General features: G+C 46.6%; 1 protein-coding gene across 4 annotated transcripts in view; it reads left to right on the top strand.

Moving 5' to 3' along the window:
• The window catches only part of GALNT8 (polypeptide N-acetylgalactosaminyltransferase 8), a 38,402-nt gene extending 19,404 nt beyond the window's left edge, over positions 1-18,998 (top strand). For 3 of the 4 annotated variants that reach the window (XM_013988444.2, XM_021092442.1, XM_021092443.1), the window contains exons 4-11: positions 1,386-1,569; positions 2,508-2,705; positions 3,241-3,355; positions 8,404-8,589; positions 10,114-10,251; positions 10,866-10,961; positions 12,026-12,193; positions 18,106-18,998. In XM_013988444.2, the coding sequence (XP_013843898.1) occupies positions 1,386-1,569; positions 2,508-2,705; positions 3,241-3,355; positions 8,404-8,589; positions 10,114-10,251; positions 10,866-10,961; positions 12,026-12,193; positions 18,106-18,249 (1,229 nt within the window). In that variant the 3' untranslated portion in view covers positions 18,250-18,998. Of the gene's footprint in view, positions 1-1,385; positions 1,570-2,507; positions 2,706-3,240; positions 3,356-8,403; positions 8,590-10,113; positions 10,252-10,865; positions 10,962-11,333; positions 11,715-12,025; positions 12,194-18,105 lie in introns of those variants that run through there. The other variant, XM_021092444.1, reaches the window with a different exon arrangement.

The following is a 23,025-nucleotide window of genomic DNA, read 5'->3' as shown; positions in this document are numbered from 1 at the left end:
AGAGATATAGGACCTCTTAAGCTTTCCCTTTTGAACTTCCAAACCCTGAAAATAACCCTTTCATGATTTTAAATACCTTCTCTTCAATATAACTGCAATATAACTGCACAAAAAATAAGAAGGTACAATTCCTTAGCAAAATTCCGCTTAAAACCAAAGAAAAGAGCATGGTAGATTTCATTCACTCAGGAGCATGGAGATTGATACCAAGTTTCACACTTGATTTTCAATCAAATAGTAGGAGTTTGATTAGGAAGACCTCTTGGAGTTCCTGTTGTGGCTCAGTAGGTTAAGAACCTGACCTAGTGTCCAAGAGGATGTGGGTTTGATCCCTGGCCTCACTCAGTGGGTTAAGGATCTGGCATTGCTGTGGGCTTCATTGTAGGTCACAGATGCATCTCAGATCTGGTGTTGCAGCTGTAGCTCTGATTTGAACCCTAGCCTGGGGACTTCTTTCCATATGCTGCAGATGCCACCTTAAAAAAGAGAGAGAGGAGTTCCTGTCATGGCGCAGTGGAAACAAATCAGACTAGGAACCAGGAACTAGGAGGTTGGACCAGGAACTAGGAGGTTGCAGGTTCGATCCTTGCCCTCACTTAGTGCATTAAGGATCCAGTGTTGCCATGAGCTGTGGTGGAGGTCGCAGATTAGCCTTGGATCTGACGTTGCCGTGACTGTGGTGTAGGCTGGCAGCTGTAGCTTCAGTTAGATCCCTAGCCTGGGAAGGAACCTTCATATGCCACAAGTGAGGCCCTAAAAAAAGGCCAAAAAAAAAGGAGAGAGAGGAGAGAAAAGAAAGAAAAAAACTAAACAATATGAGAATAGCAAATTTTGTTTGCATAATTTGGGGGATAACTTTAGAAGCTAGAAGCTGGCAAGGAGGTTAGTCTGGGGTTTCTGTCCTAGATGGTCCCTGAGTAGGTCAAGTAGGGATATCTAAAACAAGACAAAATAATTTCATTTGTCTTTGCACTTCCCAGAGAATCTTGAGAGCTTCTATGTAGAGAAGATGTTTCAGGCTCTTTTCTATCCATCAGCATCTCTACCTTAGTTGGGCCAAGTCTGTCCCACTCTTTCTTGTAGGAATTTCTCAACATGTATAAATTACGTGTAACAGTGCCTGGTACCTATTAAGCAGTGATATTATTCTGGTACAGTTGAACTTCAAAGGAAAGGAGGTTAGGAAAGGTAACATTAATTCTGAGTACGGAACGGAGAGGAGACGTAGGTGCAGGGGAAACACTGCCTGTTTTCTCAGTCAAGGCTGTAGAATTGCCCATCCTAAGCTAGAGGCAGTCCAACCCCTGCTATATAATCGCATCAAATGTATGCACCACCTTGATGATTGCATTCAGAATTTCTGAAAGTGCGCATTTGGTTGGCAGGAGAGTTAAAGGCACACTTGGATGAGGAGATTAAGCTTTACAACCAGAAGTCTCCAGGACTCCTGAAGATAATACGGCATGCCGAGAGAAAAGGTCTTGCTGCAGCTCGAAACACTGGCAGGGAAGCGGCCACAGCCGATGTCGTTGCCATCTTGGATGCTCATGTGGAAGTGAATGTGGGATGGTGGGTGTCCAGGGGACTTCTTTTGGGAAAGGGGGGGAGAGGAGATACTGTACATATAAAGACTACACCATAGGATATTGCGAAAGTACGGAGGATGGACAGATCTTAAACAACCAGAAGCTCCAAAGACAGGATGCTTTTCTCCCCAGGATTTTGGTTGGCTGAAAGAAGTAGTCTAGTGTCCAATATGCTTGAAAGTTTTTTTAAACTCTTTTTTTTTTTTTTAGGGCTGCAGCCACTGTGTATGGAAGTTCCCAGACCAGGGGTCCAGTTGGAGCTGTAGGCACCGGCCTGCACCACAGCTCAGAGTGATCCTTCACACACTGAGCGAGATCAGGGATCGAACGCGAAACCTCATGGTTGCTAATCAGATTCATTTCTGCTGAGCCACTAGAAACCTCATGGTTACTAATCAGATTCATTTTTGCTGAGCCGCTAGGGGAACTCCCTAGGCTTGGAGCTTCGACAATTGGATCCTGACCTTGACTTTGCCAAATACTTTGACTTTGAATGAGTCACATCACCAAACTAGACATCTGTATCCTTATCTGTAAAAGGAAGCGGTGATCTTTTGGTCATCCCTAAGGTTTTTTCCCCATGAAGTTACCAAACACACAGAGAGCTAGATGTTTTCTCTGGAGAATGTGCAGAGTCAGATAGTAAAGAGACATCCTTTTGGAATCAGGGGGACCCAAGAGATCATGGAAATTCAGGCGGATACTGATGGTCCTGTTCACACCGGCTTGGGGGTGGTATTTGGGTACCAATTACAGATCTGCTCTCGACATGGGCCAGCAGCTAGTAGCCCCAGCTCTCCAGAAAGCTGCAGATTCTCTGCATTCTGAAGAGTTCTGCTCATCACCAGCACAGCCCGAATGAAGAGGGTGCTTGGAGCAGCTTTGTCTGCTTGCTTCTGTTGTTATTCACTCTTCCTCTAGGGCAGAGCCCATCTTGGCTCGAATTCAGCAAGATCGCACTGTGATTGTGTCGCCTGTGTTTGACAAAATTCATTTTGACACCTTGGAACTGGAAAAGTATGCCCTGGCAGTTGACGGGTTTAACTGGGAATTGTGGTGCCGCTATGATTCATTGCCAAAGGCCTGGGTTGATCTGCACGATGTCACTGCTCCCGTGAAGTAAGTCCGAGTGGACTCAGGGAAACTGCTCAGCCCCTGGGAAGTCAGGAATGGATGGGGGGTTGGGCTTGGTTTGCCTTTGGTGGTAGGAATGGGGTGGGTTGGGGGGAGTGGAGGACACCGGGCAAAGGATGGGGGATGGAGGGGAAAAAAAAAGCTGATCTTAGCTAAGACATTATGGATACTTTGGGCCATTTAGGGGATTTCGAAAGACAAAGGAAAATATACGATGTTTTCAAAAACATTTAGGCCACATTAAACATTTGTCAGGCTATGAAGCAGGGATCGATACCAAGATGAAGAAGATGTCACTCCAGCATCATTTGAGAAGGGTTGTGACAGCACAGGGGGTGAGGGGAGACTCCAGGTACTTAGTTCAGCCTGAGGGTTTGGAAAAAGCTTTTAGGATAAGGAAAAGCTCGGGTCGGTCAAGTTTCAAAGGCCAAACCATCACTGGGCTCCCTACCCCTCACCTTCATCCCAACCCAGTTATTCCTCGTCAAGGGACTGGTAACTCTCGCTGTGTGCTCTGTAGGAGCCCTTCCATCATGGGCATCCTGGCGGCCAACAGGCTCTTCTTGGAAGAGATTGGATCCCTGGATGGAGGGATGGCGACCTACGGAGGCGAGAACGTGGAACTGAGCCTGAGGGTGGGTACATTTCCATTCTCATTATGGGACAAGCGGAAGGGGAAAATAATAGGGAGGTAGTAGGATCTCTGGGATCCTGCAACAAGCCTGGATATTATTGGCCCTCTCAAGAGGTGGACACATTCTTGTGTTTCCAGGTCACTAGGGGTGGGCTATGAAACTTCTGGAACTTTCCGGTAGAGGTCTGTATACTCTGGGAGACGTGGGTGGGGAGATGGTGTCCCTGTTTCCCTGAGGACTCCAGGCATTGTCCAAGCATCTCCTGAGATAAGCCCACATTGGGACAGACAGCTCTCGAAAAGACCAGTCAAAGGGGAGTTCTTGTCGTGGCTCAGCAAAAACGAATTCGACTAGGAATCATGAGGATGCGGGTTCGATCCCTGGCCTCACTCAGTGGGTTAAGGATCTGGCATTGCCATGAACTGTGGTGTAGGTTGAAGATGCGGCTCCCATCTGGCATTGCTGTGCTGTGGCTGTGGTGTAGGCCAGTGGCTATAGCTCTGATCCAACCCCTAGCCTGGGAACTGCTATTGGCTGTGGGTGTGGCCCTAAAAAGACAAAAAAAAAAAAAAAAAAAAAAAAGAATTGGGGCTAATAGGGAGTTCCCACTGTGGTGCCGTGTGTTAATGATCTGGCTTGTCTCTGTGGCGGCTCTGTTTCATTCCCCGGCCCGGTGCAGTGCCTTAAAGTGTCTGGCATAGGTTGCAGCTGAGGATGGGATTCCATCCCTGGCCCAGAACTTCCATATGCCGTGGATGTGGCCGAAAAAGAAAAATATAAAAATAAAATAAAATGTAGTGGAGTTCCCACTGTGGCACAATGGGATCAGCAGCGTCTCTGCAGTACCAGGATGCAGGTTCAATCCCCAGCCCAGAAAAGTGGGTTAAAGAATCTAGCGTTGCTGTAGTGGTGGCATAGGTAGCAGCTGTGGCTGGGATCTGATCCTTGGCTCAGGAACTCTGTATGTTGCAGGGCAGCTGAAAAAGAAAAAGAAAAAAGAAAACAATCAGGGCCAATAAATTCAACCCATCATAATCAATTTGGGACAGACTTCATGTATAAAATATCCCTTCCATAGTGTTAGAAACGCCGAGGGAAGGAGGCAGAGACGGGAGCAATGAGATCTCAAGCAGGTTTATCTGTCACGGAGTAGCTGAGCGGAGAGAACTCAGGCTCCTCCCAGTTTAGGAAGTAGCTAGTTACTGAGGGAAAGGGGTAGTTTCTATTTGTAGCACAGCTTGGGGATAGAATAAGAAACAGAGAAGGAGTTTGCCTTGTGGCATAGCGGAAATGAATCTGACTAGGAGCCATGAGGTGCGGCGGATTCCATCCTTGGCCTTGATCAGTGGCTTAAGGATCCGTTGTTGCCATGAGCTGTGGTGTAGGTGGCAGATGCGTCTTGGATTCTGCATTGCTGTGGCTGTGGTGTAGGTGGCAGCTGTAGCTCCAATTTGACCCCTAGCCTGGGAACCTCCATATGCCCTGGGTGTGGCCCTTAAAAAAAAAAAAGAGAAAAGAAAAAAGAAACAAGGAAGATACAAGTTATATTGTTATAATTTAACAGTTTCTCCAGCTATTTTTTTATCTTACAGTTTTGTGTTTCATTTTGTGCAGTTACCATCTAACCCGTTATCCTTTTTGCCCCTTCTGTATAATCTGAAAGCCAATTCTTCGGTTTGCGACTGTTCTTGTGAGTTTAGCCGTTAATCTTCTAGCCTAAACCCAAACTCTTAGAAGAGGCAGCATAAGGTAGTGAAAATTAGACCGGTATTAGAGACAGACAGACTTAAGTTCAAATCCTGCCCTGTAATGCAAAAGTTTGTGTTGTCCTGGACAGCACACCAGCTCTCAGAAGCCATACCTGCTACCTCCAGCCACCCTAGCATGGTGAGTGACAGGTGGCTTACATTCAGTAAATGGTTCATGACAAAAATAGTGATAAGGATGTCAGGAGCAACACAGCACTGTGAAAAACATTGGGCCTTGGCTTGGCTAATTCTCTGTGCACTGAATGTCTATAAAGTGGCTCTTTTTCCTTCTTCAAACTCCAAAATTCAGTGCTCGAGACCAGGGGCCCTCTGGCCCATTGTGGACTTTGGAGGAATAAGATAATGTCCTTTCCAAAGCTTTTCCCAACCTGCTGCCTTCCTCGTCTTTTCAATGGAGACTGATGGACCTACAGCCATAGGTAGTAACCAGTTAGGACCCAGCGAGGACCCTGCACTTGCATGTGAACAAATAAACATGGAGTCCCTCTCACAAGAATTCTTTGGCAGAGAAAATTATTATTATTATTAATAAAATTATTATTGTTATTATTTATTATCAAGATCCATTTTCCTGCTTGTGAAGTGAAGAGAAGCGACCATGTATCATCTCCTCCTAAGGGTGATGGGGCGTTCAAATGCAATAATTAATTTAATTTAATTTTTTTTTATCTTTTATCTTTTTAGGGCCACACGCATAGCATATGGAGGTTCCCAGGCCAGGGGTCTAATCAGAGCTATAGCTGCCGGCCTACACCACAGCCACAGCAGTGCCGGATCCTTAACCCACTGAACGAGGCCAGAGATCAAACCTGCAACCTCATGGTTCCTAGTCAGATTTGTTTCCGCTTCGCCATCATGGGAACTCCCCTAAATGCAATAATTAATTTTAAATGGTTTATAAAGATATTAATTAGAGTCCTTGTTTGGCTTCTGTGTTAGAGGCCAAAATAACACCAGCTTAAGGAAGATGGAATCTTTTTGTTTTTTCTTTTGTTTCTTTTTGTCTTGTTAGGGCCACATCTGTGGCATATGGAAGTTCCCAGGCTAGGGGTCTAATTGGAGCTGTTGCTACTGGCCTATGCCACAACCATAGCCATGCCAGAACTGAGCCGCCTCTGTGACCTACACCACAGCTCATTGCAATGCTGGATCCTTAACCCACTGAGTGAGGCCAAGGATCGAACCCGTGTCCTCCTGGATACAAGTTGAGATCGTTAACTGCTGAGCCATGACAGGAACTCCACTTTTCCTCTTCTTGATCAAGCAATTTCACGCACATCCAGGTTCCTGCAGCCATGTGCCTTTTCAAACCTCTAAGCACTTGTGAGGATCTGCGTTTCTCTAGTAACAGACCTCGGAGAACATTAGAGCTGCATGGGGTGTTTTATTCTGACACCTAGAGGCCACGGCCGTGATGTTTCCCATGGATGTGTATAAGGAGGGCCAACGGGAGAGAAAGGAAAACCAGCTCTGGTCCAGCATCTTGATATTACTGGCCATGTGCCAGGGATGAACACCATCTGGGGTCAGAATCCATCTCTGGCATTGACTAGCTGGTAAATGTGGGCACGTTACTTTAACGGGGATAATAAGCATAGTTACACGATGAGGGTTAAATTCATGAGAAACATCAGCACGGTCAGTGGCGCAAAGTAAACCATTGTTACCAGAAGCAGAAGCGTCATGTCCCTGCGTGTGTGTGACTCAGAGGGAGACAGAGAGGGAGGGGAGGGAGGGAGAGAGGAGAAGGCAGGCGATGAAGGAGCGGGCATTTGGCAAGTGGGAATAGGTCGAGAGTCAATCTGAAAACTGTCGGTCAGGAGTTCCCGTCGTGGCGCAGAGGTTAACGAATCCGACTAGGAACCATGAGGTTGTGGGTTCGGTCCCTGCCCTTGCTCAGTGGGTTAACGATCCGGCGTTGCCGTGAGCTGTGGTGTAGGTTGCAGACGCGGCTCGGATCCCGCGTTGCTGGGGCTCTGGTGTAGGCCGGTGGCTACAGCTCCGATTCAACCCCTAGCCTGGGAACCTCCATATGCCGCGGGAGTGGCCCAAGAAATAGCAGCAACAACAACAACAAAAAAGACAAAAAGTCAAAAAAAAAAAAAAAAAAAGAAAAGAAAACTGTCGGTCAAGGATCGGAGTTAACATTACTTCCTCAGGGACTATGCTGACTTTTAGCTTTTGACTCGAATTTAATGTTTCTTGTGCCACCAGTTAATTTTTTCTCCCTTAAATTCCTGTGGATTGGAAAACTCCTTTAGGAAATATGAAGGATTTGGATTTTTTTAAAACTGATTGGCTACAGACCATAAAATCTGAAAACAAATTAGAGGTAACCTCCACTTGATGGTGGGAGCTAATGAGGAGAAAGGGAGGAGGAGGATGGAAGGAAAGATGGGCCCCAAGTTAAAAATCTTAGATGATGCCATGTCCTTTGGTCTTCCCGGCAGCCCCCATGGTGTGTGTTGTCCTTTGTGCCACTACAGTGACAGTACCCGATCCTTAACCCTTGGCACCACCAGGGGACGCCGTAAGGAAGATTGTTTTGTTTTATTTTGTTTTGTTTTATTTTGTTTTGTTTTATTTTATTTTATTTTATTTTATTTTATTTTATTTTATTTTATTTTATTTTATTTTGTCTTTTTAGGGCTGCACCCACAGCACATGGAGTTTTCCAGGGGTCAAATCAGAGCTACAGCTGCTGACCTACACCACAGCTCACAGCAATGCCGGATCCTTGACCCACTGAGTGAGGCTAGGGATCAAACCAGTGTCCTCATGGATCCTGGTCAGATTCGTTTCCTCTGAGCCATGACGGGAACTCCAGGAAGATTGTTTTACATGAATAGGTTAGGAGGCAAACAGAGATGGGAGAGGAGGAGGATTGAATTTACACTCTTTATTATTTATTTATTTATTTTTGTCTTTTTAGGGCTGCACCTGCAGCATATGGAGGTTCCCAGGCTAAAGGTCGCATCAGAGCAGTAGCCTCCAGTCTATACCACAACCACCGTAACGTGGGATCTGAGCCGCATCTTCGACCTATACCACAGCTCATGGCAACACCAGATCCTTAACCCACTTTGCGAGGCCAGGGATCGAACCCGAAACCTCATGGTTCCTAGTCGGATTCGTTAACCACTGAGCCACAACGGGAACTCTGAATTTACATTCTTTTAAAAGTAGTTCCAAGATGTGGTCTCTAGAGTCAATAGGCCTCTCCCTTATTGGCCTCGGGGTCCAGCCTGCCCAGGAGACTTCGTTTTCTCCTTCTTGCAGGTGTGGCAGTGCGGAGGCAGAATAGAGGTCTTGCCCTGCTCCCGGGTGGCCCACCTGGAGAGACACCACAAGCCCTATGCCTTGGACCTGAGTCTTCCCCTGATGCGTAACGCCCTGCGAGTGGCCGAAATCTGGATGGATGAGCACAAAGACATGGTCTACATGGCCTGGAACATACCTCTCCAGGTTGGACTGGGCACTGGGCAGAAGCGGCAGGGATGGCGGAGGAGGAGGTGGCTGTGGTTATGGTGGGAAATGGGAAGAAACAGAGCAGACGTGCCACCCCAAGCCGGAAAGCAGTGAAGCCCAGTCCCAACATTAATGTTTGCGTGCTGAGCACTAGTAGTAAGTCCAGGCACTGGTGAGTCAACACAATGTACCTCTGATGTTGGGTTTATTTTATATTCTTTCTTTCTTTTCCCTTTTTAGGGCTGCACCTGCAGCAAGTGGAAGTTCCCAGGCTAGGGGTTGAATCGGAGCTGCAGCTGCCGGCCTCCACCACAGCCACGGCAATGAGGGATCCAAGTTGTATCTGTGACCCACACCAAAGTTTGTGGCAAAGCCAGATCTTTAACCTACTGAGGGAAGCCAGGGATCAAACCTGCCTCCTCATGGATACTGTGTTGGGTTCTTAACCCCCTGAGCCACAATGGGAACTCCTGGTTTATTTTACTGTTCTAAGTTTACAGATAAAGAAACTGAAGCGCAGAGAATTGAAAGGAAGTTGTTTAAGGTAATAAGATAGTAAGAGCAGAGATAGGATTCAAACCAAGGAAACTTCTAGATTCCACGTCCTTCACCTATCATCTCTACTGGGGGATTCCTTGTGGGGTGGGGTTGGACATGAATTCACTGTCTTAAGAGGACACAAACATGGAGGGTGGAGTGTGGGTTGGTGGGAGCAGGCACTGTAATCCTGTTGGATTCACACGAACGACAGTGATCTTCTCGGCCAAGGCCACATCATTTGTCCTTGTCCTTGAGGCCTGTGTGATAGGCCATCTTCTGTTCCCAAGCTGTGGCTCAGAGCTCAAGGCTTCTTCCTCTTTGACTCCCCACAGATATCACATCTAGAAAATCTCCTTGAGCCTCCAAAGCCTGCTGTCAGAACATTCCTCTGGGAGTTCCCGTCATGGCGCAGTGGTTAACGAATCCGACTAGGAACCATGAGGTTTCGGGTTCGGTCCCCACCCTTGCTCAGTGGGTTAAGGATCTGGCGTTGCCGTGAGCTGTGGTGTAGGTTGCAGACGCGGCTCGGATCCCGCGTTGCTGTGGCTCTGGCGTAGGCCAGTGGCTACAGCTCCAATTCGACCCCTAGCCTGGGAACCTCCATATGCCGCGGGAGCGGCCCAAAGAAATAACAAAAAGACCAAAAAAAAAAAAAAAAAAAAAAAAAGAATATTCCTCTGAAAGCCTTTTCTGGCCCTCTGGAGTTGTATCTTGCTGTGAATATTCTCTCAGACAGGAGTGGTCTACAGCAGCTTGCCAATGATGAGATTCAAACCCCACCATGCAGGCCTTGCCAGTGCCTTTGAAACCAGAAATTCCTGGGGGTCGAGCCTCCTCCGCTTTCCCTGGAAAACTGTGAATTATCAAGGTTATCTTATAGGGAATCAGGAAGGTACTCAGCTCCCCCATGCATCACCCATACCCTTTGGTGGAGTTGAGGGTGTTAACCAGGGACAGATGGGCTCCGTGTTCTCTTTGCAGAACTCTGGAATCGATATTGGAGACATTTCTTTCCGAAAGGCACTCCGGGAGAAACTGAAATGCAGAAGCTTTGATTGGTATCTGAAAAATGTCTATCCGGTCCTGAAGCCAATCCACAGCATCGTGGGCTATGGGAGAGTACGTGTGATGAAATCGCATTTCAGATTTTAAACGTTTGGCTGTAAAAGACAGTGAGACCCAAACCGCATGACTATCCAGACCAGGGTTTCCAAAACCCATCCTCCCCAATTCCCTTCCTTCTCCCAAATCCTTCCTCAGCTTTTTGCCCTTGAATCCTCTCAGTTTCAGCTCTTGCTCCCCAGTTCCCTCTTTCTCTCTGCCTCTGGTTCCTTACTTTGCTGACTGCAGCCCAGGCTCTGACCCTCACAGTGTCTTAGGCAGCCAGGGTGTTTGGCCTCGCCCACCTGAATGCAGGCATAGGGACCCCTTCTTCATCTGTGCTGTGATGGTCCAGGGGTGGGTGTTCCTAGGAAGTGGGCATCACAACAGAGCCTCACTTCGGGCTTTGTCTAGTGCAAGAAACTGGCTGCCAGGATCCCAGACCCCTTCTCCCTTTGGCTGGTTGTTTCTGGCATCCTTAAGAATATTAGTCAGGTTCTTAACCTGCTGAGCCACAACAGGAGCTCCTCTGGCATCCTTAGAGTACGGGGAGAATGCACAGCCTGGGAGCCTTGGGGACCCTCCTTCTCTGCCTCTTCCCTACAGCGTTGCTGTGTGTTTTGCCCCTTCAGATGAAAAACCCATTGGATGAAAGTGTCTGCCTGGATCAGGGAGCTAGTCCACACAAGAGCCCCATCATGTATCGCTGTCATCAGTACAGTTCCCAGGTATTTTCCACAACCTTCCCCGCCCTGACAGGTTGAGTCTGCTGTGGCTCAGCCCCTGGCTGATCTGGGCTTGGAGTTAGATGATGGGGATGCAGGAGCTGAGCACCCTGGGTAATGGGCAAGGGTGAAGCCCAAGCCTGGGCTTATAATAAGCACTTCCAAGTTCAGTTGAGAAGTCATTCCATTTCAGGTACAGAGAGGATGGTAGAAAGGCTATGCCCTGTCATATTGATTCTCCGTAGTAATATCATCATTGGAAAACACCTACTGTCCCTTCCTTTCTCCCATCCTCCCACTGCCCTGCCCATCCTCCCTCTGCCTTCGTGTGTTCTGGAAGGTGACAGGTGATACCACCTGTGGCTTCTTCTATAGGGAAGGAAACAGAGGCTTAGAGAAGAGAGAGGCTGAATGGAAGTCCCTCCACGGGATAGGAGAGATCTGGCACCACGTGGAAGGTGTACCCAGGGACGTTTTCCATCTATCCTGTTATTTTTCACTTTGCCCTTATAAGAATGTATTGAGGTATGCAGGGGAGATAGCATTTTCATTTCAGAAATGAGAAAACAGACAGGAAAACATCCCATTTGCCCAAGCTCACTGAGCAAGGCAGTGAAAGACTGAGAATTTGCTAAGTTTCTTGACAATAAGCCCAGAGCTGGGGTTTCTTCTTTTTTAGGGCCACACCGCCACATCTGCTCCATGTGGAAGTTCCCAGGCTGGTTGTTGTCAAATCGGAGCTATCGCTGCCAGCCTACCCCACAGCCACAGCAACGCCAGATCTTGGACCCACTGAGCAAAGCCAGGGATTGAACCTGGATCCTCATGGATACTAGTCAGATTTGTTTCCGCGGCACCACAGTGGGAACTCCCTGTCCTCTTTCTAGAATCAGCTGGGGCTGGGGGCTGGGGAAGAGAGCAGAGGGGACTCTTCGTTACCCGGGAAAGTTCAGTGCTTACCAGTGGTGACTGGGTGTCTAGGGGACCCAAGCGCAGTCTTTATGCCCTCTGTGAAGTCAAGGGCATTCCCTCTAGTGTCCATGGAAGATCCTTTTGTCCTCTTTCAGAATGTCTACTACCACCTAACTGGGGAGTTCTACGTGGGACCACTGATTGCTAAGACAGATGCTGAAGATAACTGCCTGACAGACCCTGGCAAAGGGGAGAAGCCCACTTTAGAGCCATGTTCCAAGGCTGTCGAAAATGGACTGTACATACATTGGGATTTTAAACCAGTGAGTCCCATGTTTGGTTTTGTTTTTAAAGATAGAAATTTTGAATGTAGTCTGAGAAGTGCACCTTTGCCCTGATAGTGTTTTAGAAAGATGGATTTTGTGGTAGTGTGTAGGGAAAAGACCAGACATTTTTCTAGTCTGGGCATAAAACACTGGGCAAAAATTCCTGAGTCTGGGAGTTCTCTTGTGTCGCAGTGGGTTAAGGAGCTGGTGTTGTCACTGGCCTTGTCGCTGTGGCGGCTTAAGTCCCTGACCTGGGAACTTCTGCGTATGGTGGGTGTGGCAAAAAAAAAAAAAAAGAATTACTGAGTCTGTTGACCAAGGCGGAGTGGCCAAGGGGAAAAAAATCTTGGAATCTGTTGCTACTTAGCAGTTAAGAGTTTATCTTCCAATCCTAGTTCAGTCACCTTTAGCAATTTCCTTCTCTCTGAGACTCAGTTTCCTCATCTCTAAAATGGAGAAGAGAGTATCTAGGTTATAAGCCTGTTGGGAGGATTAAGTGAGATAACATGTGGAAAGCATTTAGCATGGTGCCTGGCACATGGGACGCACTTAATAATATTAGCTTGCTAATACTAGTCTTATGATTAATGAAAATCAGAGAGTCTGGAGCCCTGGGCTGATATTTGGCAGGAACTGATGTAAAAGCCCTGATGTAGGAGTTTCCCAGTTGTGGCTCATTGGGTTAAGAACTCGACATAGTATCCATAAGGATGCAAGTTTGATCCCTGGCTTTGCTCAGTGGATTAAGGATCTGGCATTGGTGCAAGCTGTGGTGTAGATGAAGCTCTGGCTTGGATATGACCCCTAGCCCTGGAACTGCCATATGCCACAGATGTGGCCCAAAAAAAAAAAAAAAAGTGCCCTGATTTAACACTGGACTAGAACAGGGTGGAGGGACCCTGGCAGAAGTCACATGACAAAGGCACGAGGGACTTGGTTAACCACAGTCTACACGTGAATTTACTATGTGATAACGCTGCGTTCTTAAGTCACTTTGGCAAGAATGTGATGTCCTGAGGGAGGGAGGTGATGCTTTGTCTGTGAACTATTTCTGAGCAGGTTGGGGCACATGGACAGTCTGACAGTAATTCCTAACTTAAAGCTTGGCGAATCTGCTGCCAGCTATAGCCTGTCTCCAGGAAAACATATAGGTGGCAACCTATGTGCACAATTTTACATATAATTTCAGAGGGTTTGGGGATCCTGGATTAAGTTTCTCTGAGCTAGACAATCTCAGTCTGAAGGCAGAGGAGGGTAAGTTCTGTCTTCCTACTCTAAGCTCCAACTATATGGAATTATATATAATTCTATGAAAGGCCATGTTCCCTGTCCCTAGGCCCTTTAGTACATGTTGTTCCCACTCCTTCCCTGTCTCCACTGGGCCAAATAAAAAGTGTTCCTCTGGCCCTGGAGATGGCTGTCTCTGAGATGTCATCTGTGACTCCCTAGGACCAGGGTGGGTGATTCTTCTGTGTGTTCTCAGGGCCCCTCTTATAGGTCTTGTCTCATGATTTCTTCTAATTGCCTCCTCGCTTGGTTCTTTCCATCGTTAGACTATGAGCTGGGATGCAGGGCCTGGGTTTTGCTTGGTCTTTTCTCTCTAGCATTTAGCACATTGAAGGCTACAGAGCAAATGAAAGATTGGCAGACCTGGAGGTGTGAGCCTGGAGAAGTGAACCCAGAGAAAAGATGATGCTGTCTTCCTGAGTGAGAGGAGGTAGACTTGTTCAGTGTCTGCAGAAGTGCAGAACTGAGACCAGTGGCTGGAGATCAAGGAAGCAGAGTTTGACTTAACATAAAGGGCAGGGGGAAGACCTTCTAACAGCCTAGCAGCTTAATCTGGCTTACCAAAGAATGGGCTGCCTGGCAAGGTGGTGAGATCTGTCAGTTGGAGTCACCAAGAAGAGCATGTTTGAACCTCTGGCAAGCCTAGTGTGCTAAATGTGATGTTCAGATGCCCTTAAAGTTATCTTTTGAGTGCAGAAATATTATTACAAGTTTACCTTGGTTTAAAAAAATATTGAAATGATTAAAGTTATAAACATGACCCAAGTTTTTCTTTAAGCTTTTATGTTCAGTTTAGAAATATTATTACTTCACTATAAACTTAGCAAGCTTTAATAATCATTTATTTTTTTTCCATCTGTATGACTTTTATTTGTTTTTCTTGCTTTATTACATTGGCTAGAATTGTTAGTATGTGTTGAATAAAATGAGTGGGGAGATTAGACCAGTTTCTGGAAGAGGGATTTTCTGAAAGGGATTGCCTTAAACTGGTGCTAATCTATCTTTACATTTTTGCTCTAATTCTTCAGGAAAACTGTATGGTCCTAAATATTTCTTTCTCAGGAGCTTTTAAGTTATCAGTTGAATTTTTTTATTTTTGCTTTTTTTTTCTAGGGCCGCACCTATGGCATATGGAGGTTCCCAGGCTAGGGGTCTAATCAGAGCCTACACCACAGCCATATCAATGCCAGATCAGAGCCACGTCTGTGACCTACACCACAGCTCATGGCAACGCTGGATCCTTAACCCACTGAGCGAGGCCAGGGTTCAAACCCACAACCTCAAGGTTCCTAGTTGGATTCGTTTCTGCTGCACCACGATGGGAACTCCCCGAATCTTTTTTAATGGTATAGGGCTATCAGATTATTTCATCTTGACTGAGTTTTGGTGGTTTATGGTTTTTGAGGAATTGGTCCATTTCTCAAATTTATGAGTATAAAGTTATTTATAGTATTTTATTTATTCAGATTTATTTTTACTAAGATATAATTGACATATTATTAGTTTCAGGTACATGATATACTATACATAATTTTGTGTTTATTGCAAAATGGTCACCGTGATAAGTCTAGTTATCATCCACCACCATACATAATTACAGTTTTTTTCCTTGTGGCAAGAACTTTTAAAATCTCTTCTTATCAACTTTATAGGGGATTTTATAATTTAATGAATTCCCTTGAACATTATAGACTGTATAAATTTAATGCAATAATTTCTTTCTTTCTTTTTTTTTTTTTTTTTTTTTTTTTTTTTTTTTTTTGTCTTTAGGGCTGTACCTTCAGTGTATGGAAGTTGCCCAGCTAGGGGTCAAATCAGAGCTGCAGCTGCCAGCCTACTCCATAGCCACAGCAATGCCACTTCCAAGCCACGTCTGCAATCTATACCACTACTCCTGGCAATGCTGGATCCTTAACCTACTAAGCGGGGCCAGGGATGGAACCCACATCCTCATGGATACTACTCAGATTTATTTCTGCTGTGCCACAACAGGAACTCCCAAGCGTAGCAAGTACTTTACAATAGTAAATATACACAGAATCTTTCGCAATTATTGTGTTTGATTCTCTTCACATCTATTTTTTATCCTAAATCTGAGGATTACAGCTACTACGTATGCTAAAGAAATAATGATGATATCCTAAACATTCTGAAGGTTTCCTTGCCAAGAGAATTTTGGAAAATCACTTTCTCAGCAGACTGACATGGATGACAGAACACAGATTTGGGGGAGTTCCCTTGTGGCTACAGATTTTGCAGCTGGTTAAGGATTCAGTGTTGTCACTGCTGTGGCTCAGGTTCGATCCCTGGCCTTGGAACTTCTGCATGCCATGGTGTGGCCAAAAAGAAAAAAAAAAAATACAGATTTTGGCTGGTGTGAGCTCTGATGCTGAAGGACATTGGGGGACATTTTGCCCACCACTCTGATGGCCAGGCTGGGTCCCTTTTTATGATCACCATGCCAAGAATTCCAAAAGTGAAAGAGGGAGAAAACCATGTCAGTCCTGCATTACCTGATTTCAAGTCAGGTTTGGGTCAGGTCTTGCCACTTAACCCTTTCATAGCCATCTCATCTCTTGGGACCACAGTTCTTTCAGGTGTGAAAATGATGTTTGAGGGCACGTTGCCCCCCTCCCCCCCGTTTGTGTCCTATTTTCTTTGTTGACACAACCCACACATTGGCTGAATGTTGGTTGGAAAAGGATGGAAGACTTAAGGAGCTTTTTTTCTGCCTTGAATATCAGGACATTTGGATATATTTAAAGTCAGTAGAAAGGGAATCTGCCAAGAGGGAGAAATCAGAGAAGGATGTCAGACAGGAAGAGCGTTTCTCCGGCATCGAGGCTGGCTGGGCTCCGAGCACAAGGCTGACAGTAGAGACAGAGGCGGGGCAGCTCTTTTGAGACGGCCACCCCCACCCCGAGTAGCACCCTGAGATTGCTCATTGGCATTTGGGAGGGGGCTCAATTGGCTGGAAGCGCGGTCTTCTTGACAAAGGGAAAAATCAAGGCATGTAGTGGAGGGAGCCTCAAGGGCTGGGTGGAGGGATAAAGCCTGTTAAACAGGCCTGGAAGAGTAGCCCCAAGGAGTAAGCCAAGTTCTGAGGCCAGACTGCTCTAGGCACTTACTTTGGGGCCAGGCGTTCTCCGTCAAGTGGACTCTTTCACAAGTGTTCTGTGGTCTGGAGTTAGGGGCCCAGAGAAAGGAGCCGGGGGAGGGATGGAGGAAGTTCAAGAACCAGAGCCAGTCCTGATGACTGATGCTGGGTGGGGGCACCCAGGGAGGTAGGGAGGTGACAGCAGAGGGAGTCCACTGTGGCAGGGGGCAGGTGAAACTGGGGGTGGGGGAGCAGTTTATGATCGGCAGAGATGAGAGGCAGGCAGGTGAGGGTCAGAGAGGGAGCAGAGCATTTGGATGTAAAGTGGCGGCCCTGCTGGCATTGAGAAAACACGGGGTGGGTCATTGAGGTGGCAGCGAGATGTGGGCTTCTCATCTGACATCCAAATGGATGCCGTGAGCTCTGAGGGTAAAGGGAACTTTGCCCAGGCACTAGCGTAGATCCTGCAAAGGGATGGAGAGGGCTGTGGGGAGGGAAGAACGAGGAGAAGCGGACAGGCCCAGGTCAGAGGGCATGACCTTCAGGGTCAAGATGAGCAGATGGGGAGCAGATGGGGAGCAGAGAGGGTCGGGGTTTGGAGGCGGCGCAAGGGAGCACAGAGAAGGATGCCCTCCTTCCCTCGTCCCTGTTAGGATAGGGAGAGGCAGGGGAGAACTAAGCTCTATTGCACATCTTGCATGTCAGGCATAGAGCCCGAGAAATATTCACCCCAACGTTTACCTGATAATAACTCTAGACCCGTTTTATAGGTGAGGAAATGGAGATTTAAAGAAGTTAGGTAGCTTGCCCAAACCTCTCTGTTCATGGTGGAGCAGGGATCTAACCCTGACAATTGGACTTTTTTTTTTTTTTTTTTTTTTTGCTGCACCTGCAGCACATGTAAGTTCCCAGACCAGAGAATGAACCCATGCCACAGCAGTGACAATGCTGGATCTTTAACCAGCTGTGCCACAGGGGAACTTCCAACTCTTCGACTTTAATGCCCTTAATGTTCCCAGTAGGAAACCTCAGTGACACCCTCACAACAGGGGAGGCGGGAACCGCCCCCCCAGAGAAAACAGGTGGAGAAAATAGGCTGAGATTCCTGAACGGGCATCTGCTCCAGCCCTACCGCACAGCCTCGCCAAGGGAGGGAGGCAGGGTCCTGCTGGGTTTCACGGGCTCAGGGGTGAAGACGTGGAATGGAGGGTCGAGTAGACAAGGACCAGGGTGCTCCAAGCTGCATCCTCCCTTGCCGGCGGTGCTGACCCGAGGCTACCATGTCAGGAGAGGTGGGTGAGCGCTTAGGAGCCCAGCACAGCATTGCTTACTCCTGGCTCAGTGGTGACTTCGCTGTGGGGCCAGGAGAGGAAGCCCTGGATGGTCCCTCTCTGCGTTCGGTGATGCTCCGTTTCTCCTCCGGAGCATCAGGCTCGCGTCTGAGCATTGCCGGGAGGGTGGGAGCTGGGGTCGTGAGGCACCACCAGGGGCTTTCGGTACCTTACCTCTTTCTCTTCCCATCCAGGGAAGAGCCGTCATAAACAGAGCCACCAAGCGATGTCTGGAGATAAAGAAGGCCTCTCTAGATGGCTACCTGCTTGTCCTCCAGACCTGCACTGCCCAGGTGTGGACAATACAGTATACTGTCCGAAACTGGGGGTCAAGCTAATGTCCAGCGAGCCTCAGGGAGCCTGGCTTCTTGACACCGGAATGGCTTTTACATGCAACGCTGCTCAGCTGGGGGAGGGGGAGAGAGAGAGAGAGAGTGTGTGTGTGTGTGTGTGTGTGTGTGTGTGTGTGTGTGTACTGCAACTTCAGCCAGGACTCTCCCGAAACATGCAACAAATAGACAAGTAATCTTAAAAACAAATCCCTCCAATCACCCCCCCCTCCCCAGCGGTTTTCTTTGGGTTACTCCCTCTCTCCCATATCAGGGCTTCGGAGGCCGAGGGGAGAAGAGGACATCTGACTAGCCAGCCCCGCTCTGCCCAGGCTGTGAGGAAGGTGGGAAAATCCAGGTTCCTCTGGGTCTTTCTCAAAGGAGCTTAGAGCATCTAACAGATTTGATTACCTGTTTCCTTCTAAATCCCTGAAAACTATGGGGAAAACGAGGCTTGAAACAGAGAGGCATTGCTTACTGGGGCACGAAGAAGGGATTGTAGGCAAATGCTGAATCAGGGGTCCTCTCTGCTGCCCACTGGATAAATCCTTTCCTGTAGGTGGTGAGTTAGGGGGATGTAATGTCAAGGGTTGCCAGTTTTGGCCAGGTCTTGGAGATTGGTGGGAGTGGGCGTTAAGTTGGGAGAAGAAGGGAGTTCCCATTGTGGCGCAGTGGAAATAAATCTGACTAGGACCCATGAGGTTGCAGGTTCGATCCCTGGCCCCGCTCAGTGGCTTAAGGATCTGGCATAGCTGAGAGTTGTGGTGTAGGTCAAAGACATGGCTTGGATCTGGTGTTGCTGTGGTTGTGATGTAGGCTGGCAGCTCTAACTCCAATTAGACCCCTAGCCTGGGAACCTCCATGTGCCACAGGTATAGCCTTAAAAAATAAAAATAATAATAAAAAAGGAACAGGTTAAACAAATGTATAACTTCTAGGAGTTCCTGTTGTGGCTCAGGAGGTTAAGAACCCAACTAGTGTCCATAAGGACACGGGTTTGGCCCCGCTCTGTGGGTTAAGTATCCAGTGTTGCTGTGGCTGTGGTGTAGGCCGCAGCTGAAGCTCCAATTCAACCCCTAGCCCAGGAACTTCCATATTCTGCAGTTGTGGCCCTAAAAAGAAAAACAAAACAAAAACAAACAAATGTATGACTTCTAGCTTCTGCTCAGTATATTGAAGGGAAAAATGTAGTTCATAGCCAAATTTTTTAAAAAGTACATGTCCAATATTCTTTTTTATCTTTTTTTTTTTTTTTTTTTTTTTTTGTCTTTTTGCCTTTTCTAGGGCTGCACCTGCGGCATATGGAGGTTCCCAGGCTAGGGGTCTAATCAGAGCTGTAGCTGCCAGCCTACACCAGAGCCACAGCAACACAGGATCTGAGCCACCTCAGTGACCTACACCACAGCTCACGGCAACGCCAGATCCTTAACCCACTGAGCAAGGCCAGGGATCGAACCCGCAACCTCATGGTTCCTAGTTGGATTCGCTAACCACTGAGCCATGGAGGGAACTCCTCTTTTTTATCTTTTAAAATTTTTTTTTATTTAAAAATTTTTTTTGCCACATCTGCAACCTGTGGCAGTTCCCAGGCAGGGATCAAACCCATGCCACAGCAGCCACCCAGTCCACTGCAGTGACAATGCCAGATCCTTAACTCACTGTACCACAAGGGAACTCCAAAGATACAGTATTCTTTTTTTTTTTTTTTTGCTTTTAAGGGCTGGACCTGTGGCATATGGAAGTCCTATGGCCTATACCACAGCCACAGACAGGCCAGATCTGAACCTCATCTGTGATCTACACCACAGCTTAGCTTAATATTCTTAAACACGTGAAAAAAATGTTTAACCTCAGTCACAGAGTAATGCAAATCGAAACTGTCCTGAGGTCATTTTCACCTAACTTGGTGAAAATGAAGGCGTGTGATGACACATTGGTTGGCAGTGCTGTGGGAAATGGGCAGCCTCATACTTTGATAGGAAGGGATGCAAACTGGTACAATCCTTTTGGAGGACTATGTGGTAATATCTAAAAATACCATCAGTGCCTTTTTTATTTGTGCCAGTAATTCCACCCCTAGGAATTTACAGCTCCAAACACACAAAAAAATCCTTATATATGAAATAATTCTTTGCGGTCTGGCTTGTAATTGTGAAATGTTGGAAGCAAACCACATGCTCAGACATCAGAGTGTGGTCAAGTACATCCACCCCGTGGGGCACTAGGCAGCTGTAAAAAGAATGAGGACCATTTTTTGAAACTGCTGTGGAGTGATTTCCGGCACAAAAGGGGGAAAAAAATAGCATCGAATGTACATGTCTTTTAGGTAAGATATAAGGAGGAACTATATATGCGTTCATTTCTGCAAAATGAAACGACAAGCTAGAAACTAATGAGATTGGTTACCAGAGGGTGGTGCAGGTTGGGAATAGGGTGGGAAGGACTGGGTGTAGGAACAGGATGGAAGATGCATGGCAAGGGAGTGACACTTCTCAGAATATATGTTTTTTCCCTATAATTTAAACTTTTAATTTTTTTATTTCTTTTTCTTTTTCTTTTTTATTGTTTTGGCTGTGCCTGCAGCATATAGAAGTTCCTGGGCAGGGATCCAGCACAAGCCACAGCTGCGAACTGAGACACAGCAGTGAGGACACCAGATCCTTAACCTACTGAGCCACCAGGGAACTCCCTATAATTTAGATTTTTAGAACTATGTTATATTTCATATACTTAAAGCACAAATACATAAAACCAATAAGAATCAAGGGAAGCCCCAAATGGAGTACAAATAAAACCAAGTGAACTTAATTATACTTTGCAATTTTAAATGCACACACACACTCAGTATCTAGCATCCAGATCTTGGCTTATAAATATTTTCCAGTGAAAGGAATTAGGGCTCTCTGGAAAAATAGCTGATTCTCGGGTTTGGGAGCTGTGACGTTTTGCTATGTTGGGATATAAAGCACTTCTCAAAGAATGATGGGGACAGGTCACAGACTGCAGCAGCCAGATTCCAGGGACTCCTACTGGCCAAATCTAGGATTGGGTTTAGTGGAGCATTAAACTAAACAATGGTTTTATTATATAGATGATAAGCCATAGAATAAAATAATCCATGGGTCCATAACAATGAGTGAGTGGATAAATGGACAGATGGACGAATGAATGAATGAGTGTGGAAAAGGAAAAACTCTTCTTTATAGTAGGAAACTAACTAATAATATGGGAAGAATTATGAAATTAGAAAATTATTTGGCAATCCCCATAATTAAAATTGTTTCAGACAAGAATCATCAATGGTTGCTTTTTTGTTTTGTTTGTTTGTCATCTTTGTAGGGCTATACCCACAGCATATGGAGGTTCCCAGGCTAGGGGCTGAATCAGAGCTGTAGCTGCTGGCCTACACCACAGTCACAGCAAAGCAGATCTGAGCCACATCTGCAACCTACACTACAGCTCGTGGCAATGCTGGATCCTTAACCCACTGAGAGAGGCCAGGAATCGAACCCGAATCCTCATGGATACTAGTCTAGTTCTTAAGCTGATGAGCCACAAGGGGAACTCCAGTTTTTGTTCTAATTTTAACAAACATAGTTTTTTTTTTTTAATTTTTAGTTTTTTAAATTTTTTGTTTTTTTGTTTGTTTGAAGAATGCAGGGCTTGATGTGGGATCTCAGTTCCCAGACCAGGGACTGAACCCAGGTTGCAGTGCTGAAAGTGCTGAGTCCTAACCACTAGACCATTAGGGAACTCCCTAATTTTAACAAACATAGTTCTTCTTCTCCTTCTCCTTTTCCTCCTCCCCCTCCCCCCGCCCCCCTCCTTCGTCTTTTTAGGGCCTCACCTGTGGCACATGGAGGTTCCCAGGCTAGGAGCTGTAGCCACCGGCCCACAGCACAGCCACAGCAACACCAGATCTGAGCCGTGTCTGCAACCTACACCACAGCTCACAGCCATGCTGGATCCTTAACCCACTGATCGAGGCCAGGGATCGAACCCGCAACCTCCTTTTTGAAAAAAAACCTCATTTTTCCTCAGATTTGTTTCTGCTGCGCCACGACAGGAACTCCACGAACATAGTTTTTAACTGCAAACATTGACAAGTGTAGTTTCAAGGAGTAAACCTGTCTCAAGAGATTTCAAGATTTCTACTGACTTTGGAAGGATAAAAATCACATCTCTCAATGTTGCTAGGTGTCGTTTGGCCTTCTTAACAAAGGCCCGAGGCAGAAACTCAAATTTGTGACCACAAGATAAGAAACAGGTGCCGTCCAAACTTCCACGGATGTAAACAGTTGTGTCGACATCCCTAATATTTTTCCTTCTTCCTCGGCAAGTCCTCACGTTCAGGACTCGTGTTTTCCAAGCACCTTGTCAATCTTCTTTATTCTGTAAAGGTTCTTCATTAATTGCTAAAGAAGGCTGGTGGTTTCTGTTTCCAATAAGTTTTTCTAGCCAAGGCTAAATGGAAGAAAGTGGGCTTATGCTTTCCTGTTTTCACAGGTGCTTTGTCCCGAGCCTGTCTGCTGTCCCCAGGTCCCGGCTGCTCCCCCGCACTTCCAAGCTCCCTGCTTCCCCTCCCTGCCGGGCCTTCAGCGCCTCTTGACTGGTGTTGCCATGTGAGAATTCCCCAGCATTTCTTGGGAAATTTCTGTGTTTTTCCAAATTTCCAATTTCAAGAAAAAACAGTGGAAAAGTTAGGAAAACAGGAAAGGGCTTGATCATTCTCCTGTGAGAATGAAAGCTTCGCAAGGGACAGAGAAGTCCCGAGGAACGTGAGAG

The sequence above is a fragment of the Sus scrofa genome, chromosome 5 (assembly GCF_000003025.6).
Source record: "Sus scrofa isolate TJ Tabasco breed Duroc chromosome 5, Sscrofa11.1, whole genome shotgun sequence".
In the NCBI taxonomy this organism is placed as follows: Eukaryota; Metazoa; Chordata; class Mammalia; order Artiodactyla; family Suidae; genus Sus; species Sus scrofa.
The sequence above is the reverse complement of the archived record's forward strand: the minus strand, read 5'-3'. Positions and strand labels throughout refer to the sequence as shown.